Source organism: Erythranthe guttata, chromosome 8 (genome assembly GCF_056151865.1).
Source record: "Erythranthe guttata isolate IM_541 chromosome 8, IM_541, whole genome shotgun sequence".
NCBI lineage: Eukaryota > Viridiplantae > Streptophyta > Magnoliopsida > Lamiales > Phrymaceae > Erythranthe > Erythranthe guttata.
In genome coordinates this window covers 6,600,331-6,605,475 of record NC_142540.1, presented here as the reverse complement: position 1 = coordinate 6,605,475, position 5,145 = coordinate 6,600,331, and the positions used below count along the sequence as shown (strand labels likewise).

Sequence of the window (5,145 nt, the reverse complement as noted above, 5' to 3'; positions counted from 1 at the left end):
AATGACTTCACTGTGATGTATTATTTTCTAAATAAGTAACTGGAAGCCTTTCACCTTGAAACGTGATCATGCTTCATGTAAACATTTAGACAAATAATTACACTCACATAAGTCAAACTCCTCTATTTTGATAGTCATATCTTAGTAACTGAGGAACCTTCAAACTGAACACTTGATCATGTTCCATGTGAATTGTTTGACTTGAAAATAAGAGTTTATATATATATATATTATTATAAAAAAAAAAAAAAAAAAAAAAAAAAAAAAATATATATATATATATATATATATATATATATATATATATATATATATATATATATAATAATAAATATATAAATATACAGATATAATAGTATCTATGCCTGTCAGCAAATTTTTCTCACTATTAATCATCAATAAATGTATTTTTCTATTATTTGTGAATATTTCTTGAGTGCTACGGTTTTATTGATTTTTTCTCTTTTCATTTTAATTATCCCTATTTATATGGGTCATGGGTACATGGGTTAATTCCTTATTTTCTACTAAGTCCACTCCTTATTGTGCCATGTGTCACGTTTTTATTTTAAACTGCCAAGGAAATTTTATTCTCCTTAATCACACTCTCCCCAAGAAAAACGGACACCACTTCTTCACCTTCTCCACTTCAATTTTTTTCCTTTCTTCTTCAGCAAAAATTAGGGCTTATAAATTTCGTGCTTCTTCTCACAAAATTCACACTCAAAAATCAAAAGCACAAAGAAGCAATTTTACTTTATCTACTGTATCATGGCATCCCCACCTAGAAATCCTCCTCCAGCCGTCGATGGTGATGTCCACAACGATGCTGCAGCACCTGTACCAGCAGACCCAAATCTGGCCATCATTGTTCATCCAATCAACTTTGAAGCTGTTCCTATCAGCTACATTGAGCCCGGCGACGAGCTGAACCCGATTGACCCAGACAACTTTGATTTTGTGGGTCCCTCTTCCACCGCCGGAAGATTTCCAACGCGTCGTTCAAAGCGCACGAACCCTTTTCCAGATCTGAACACTGCGGTGCCTCAACGCCGAAGAGGAGAAAACTCTCCCCGGAGAGGAAGCAGAGGTGGAAGAAGAGGAAGCAGAGGTGGCCGCACTCCAGTCCAGTCAAACCCACGAAGAGGTCTTCATCTGGTAGATGAAGAAACTGATGACGAAGCAGGGGATCCTACCTTTGCTGCACCACAGGCTCAAGCCTTGTCCTCCAGCTCCTCTGAGTCTTCATCCAACAACTCACCTTCCCCAGCATCAACTCAGGGGGAGACGTCGCAGCCCAGCATGGCAACAGCAGCCTCTCAACATTTTGTTCCTGAAGGTGTTGCTGCACCTGTTTCAGAAGGTGTTGCTGCACCTGTTTCAGAAGGTGTTGCTGCACCTGGTTCAGAAGGTGTTGCTGCACCTGTCTCTGAAGGTGTTGCTGCACATGCTCCAGAAGATGCTGCTGCACCTACTGTTTCAGCAAATGTTCCTCAGAATGCTGCTGAGGATGCTGCCCCTTATCAGGATGAAGAAATGCCTGATTTCTCTGGAATGTCATCAGCAGAGCATGTAGACATTCCATTTGTCGATGCTCAGGAGTTCACCACTACAGAAGAAACTCCATCAGCACCTCAGGGAGATCCTCTGGAAACCCTGGCAGAAGCAGCAGCTCAAGCAGATACAATTCCTCCTCAGGCTGAAGAATCAGAGAAAAGTGAAGACAGTTGGGAGGTTCCACTAGCTACTTTTCGCAAAAACTTGTCCTCTTCTGATTCCGACAGTGAATCCTCTGAAGACTCTTCTCAGCAGGAAGAAGGTGTTGCCCCACGTGCTGCATCACCTGAACCAGCATATGTCCCTGATGAGCTTGAAGATTCAGAAGATGATGATTCCTCAGAAGAAGAAGAACCAGACCTGGATGGGAAGAACTTGTCAATCCCTTTTGAGGTAACAAATGCCTTCAGTCCTAATTTCTATTTTGAGTCTGATTCATTGTTGAGTCCTCAAGTCATGAATTGTCATTTCATTGAGGAAAAGAAAATTTCTAAGGAAGAATTTGATAGGCATAGGATAACAGCTTTTCTTCACCAAAGAAAAATCCTTAACCTAGTTGAGATTGCCTGCTCTTATGATCCCTTGGTTGTGAAAGAGTTTTATGCCAATTTGCAAACCTCCTTTTTAAAGAAAAACTCTCCAAACTTTGGCAAAGTTTTTGTGCGCAATGCCATTTATTCCTTTTCTCCCAAAAATATCAACTCTCATTTACAAACTCCTACTGTGATTGATGAGGATAATTATGGTGATTTTACTGAGATTTGCAAAGTTATTTCTGGAAACCGTTTAAGAAATTGGCCTGCACACCCAAGAAAATTTCAAGTCTCTCAACTCACTGCTTTCTACTCTGTCCTGTTTAGACTCACAGTGGCTAATTGGATTCCATCCAAAAATGTCTCTGTGGTAACTAAGCCTCATGCTGTACTCATGTACAAATTGGGGATGGGTTTACCAGTGGATTTTGGCAAACTGTTCTTTGATACTATTGGTCATCTTGCCCAGAAAATTTCACCCTCCACTCACCTCCCCTATCCTTCTCTCATCTATTCCATCTTACTCTCTCAAAACTTGGGCCAAGATGACTCAGAATATCTTCACACCCCACAAGGCATGATCACTGTGTCTCAAAATTTTCTGAGGGCTCCTCATGTTCAAGATCTTCCCTGGAATGGAGATGATTTTCTCTCAACTGAATCAGGTCAAAATAACATTGGTACTGAGGGTGTTGCACCTCATGTTGACAACACTTCTAACCTTCTTGTGTCTGTTCCTAGAGATCTCCTATTGCAGCAACTTACTCATTCTCTAGCTCAGATTACCTATCATCAGTCCATGGTGGAGCTGATTCAGAAGGCTCTTTCTGATCAAAAAGGGGGAGAAAAAGATCATGAAACTGAAGCAGGAACATCTCATCCTTTGGATGTTAGAGGCAGAGAGCAAGGAGTCAATGAAGAGGAAGCAAAGAAAGAGGGGGAAGCTCAAGAAGAAAGCAGTGGATCTAGTGATGGAGGAGGAGCAGCAGCTGAAATTGAGGAGACCTTGGAGACTTTGGATATTTTACTTTAGATTGTTTTCATGAACAATATTTTTGCTTGTTTTGTTTATTTTCCCTCTGAACTTTTGTTTAGGACTGCACTTTGATTATTTCTTTTGTTGAACTATCTTGCTGAATTTGATTTTAATTTATTGTTTCTATGTTTTTCAAATGGTATCAAATTCAGGGGGAGTTCAAGCAATATCTCAGGGGGAGTCTTTGACTAAGATTTAGTTTTGATCAGAAAGTTAAAAAGGGGGAGTTTGAAACACGTGAATTAATTTCACAATGTGTTTTTAACTTTTCTTAACTTCTAAACCAAATCTTAGTTAGTGGGCTTAGTAGGGTTAAGTAGTGCTTAGTGGATTTAATTATGGGATTTATCTTAACTTCCTAACTAACCCACTAACCCATTATCTTGAGTGCTCTTGTGGTTGGTTTTCTTGCAGATCATGGGCTGAAGAGTGGAAGCTTGGCAAGTCTATAAATACCAAACTCAAGACTCAAGATTACTACAGATTTCGAGAAAACAAAATAGAGAGCTGAAGTTTTAATCTCGAGAATTTTAGTGTGTTTTCTAGGATCTGTTGTACGTACTATTTATAAGTACATTCTTTGAAATCTAGAATTTTTGATATCTTTCTTTTAGTATCTAGATTTGGTTGTAAGAGTGATCTTGAAAAAGATTCACTCATAAGGAAGAAGTTTTCGCACTCTTCTGTTTGTATTCTTGGAATACTGATTTTAATATATTTTCCGTCCTGTAAAGGGCAAGTTCACAAGTCTTTACTTGTGAACATTTTTAATTCTGAGTATTGTTCTTTTGTCTTTATATTTCCGCTGCTTGTTTGTTCAAGTGTCATAACACCTTCAACAACACCTCTGTATTAAACGAATTCGGGACCATAAATTCTTTCACTATGAATGAGAAATACATATCAACTCAAATCTTAAGTTTGAGTATTATTATCACATAAACTTTGAGTCTATCATATTCTATTGAGACTTATAGTCTCAAAATGTGATCTAGGCTTCAAGCCATAAATTGATTATGATCAATTATCAATTTTCTCATTTCAATATTTTGTGGACTTGAAAAATGTCCACAAATGACAAATTTGTCATGTCTGAGTAATTTGCTTGTATCTCTCTCATTCGAGATCCAATTTCAACGCTTCAACATGCTGTGAACAGCCAACAGAAAGTCCTACAACTTTCGTATTTTACATTTTATCAAATTCGGACAATATCAGGTCCGAAACGGGACTCAAGGTCTTGAAAAATGACCACAAATGACAGATCTGGCATGTCTGAGTATTTTAAGCATATCTCTCTTGATCGAGATCCGATTTTGATGATTCAAAATGTTCCGAACAGCCAATAGAAAATGCTACAAGTTTTGTATTTTGCATTTTCTGAAATTCGGACATTATCATATCCAAAACAGACATAGAAGTACAGACTCGTGAATTGCACGAAAAATCACCTACAACAAAAGTAAGATGGTTAATATTTTATCAATTCAAAACAAGAATAAAATATTTAAAATCAACTCCCTTTCATCTTCTGCTAAGGAGTCATCTTCCTTGGACCATCTTCACTGGAAAATTTAGGTAGAACAATCGTGCTGATAACGTGTTATATAAAACAATAGAAAAACAAGAAGAGAACAAGTGTGTGTATGTATTGTATTCTTATTCAAGTGTAAATCCATACAATGGTGTCCCTTTTATAGTACAAGAAGACCATTCAAAAGGTCATGAGTTACAAGGGAATGAATAGCCTTAACACCCACCATTATCACCTCTAATTACACACACTAATGATTTTGTAACTCCCATAGACATCCACCATAGGTTACATAATAGTAAAAACCAAATATTGATATTTGCAATCCAGAAAAGTTGGTAAACCCGTGGGAACGAAATTAAGACATTTTGGATTGATATGCAATTTTTCTAACTTGTTGCGCTGAGTAAAAATTCGATGATACCAATCATCGTGAAATCATATCAATTAGTATCCATGTGATTAGGTTACGATCTTATCGATAA

The 5,145-nt window shown here is 37.6% G+C and overlaps 1 protein-coding gene across 1 annotated transcript; it reads left to right on the top strand.

The window, feature by feature from the left end:
* Positions 1-513: 513 nt before the first annotated feature.
* On the top strand, positions 514-3,403 carry LOC105963301 (uncharacterized). Its single transcript, XM_088821836.1, has 2 exons — positions 514-1,734; positions 1,813-3,403. The coding sequence occupies exons 1-2, from the start codon at positions 772-774 to the stop codon at positions 3,121-3,123; spliced, it is 2,274 nt and encodes a 757-aa protein (XP_088677962.1). The 5' UTR covers positions 514-771; the 3' UTR covers positions 3,124-3,403.
* Positions 3,404-5,145: the final 1,742 nt, after the last annotated feature.

Excerpts from the sequence above, each read along its gene's own strand:
- LOC105963301 (XM_088821836.1), top strand. The coding sequence starts at position 772 with ATGGCATCCCCACCTAGAAATCCTCCTCCAGCCGTCGATGGTGATGTC. Across the intron at positions 1,735-1,812 it reads AAAGTGAAGACAGTTGGGAG|GAAGAAGGTGTTGCCCCACG; the intron begins GTTCCACTAGCT and ends TCTTCTCAGCAG.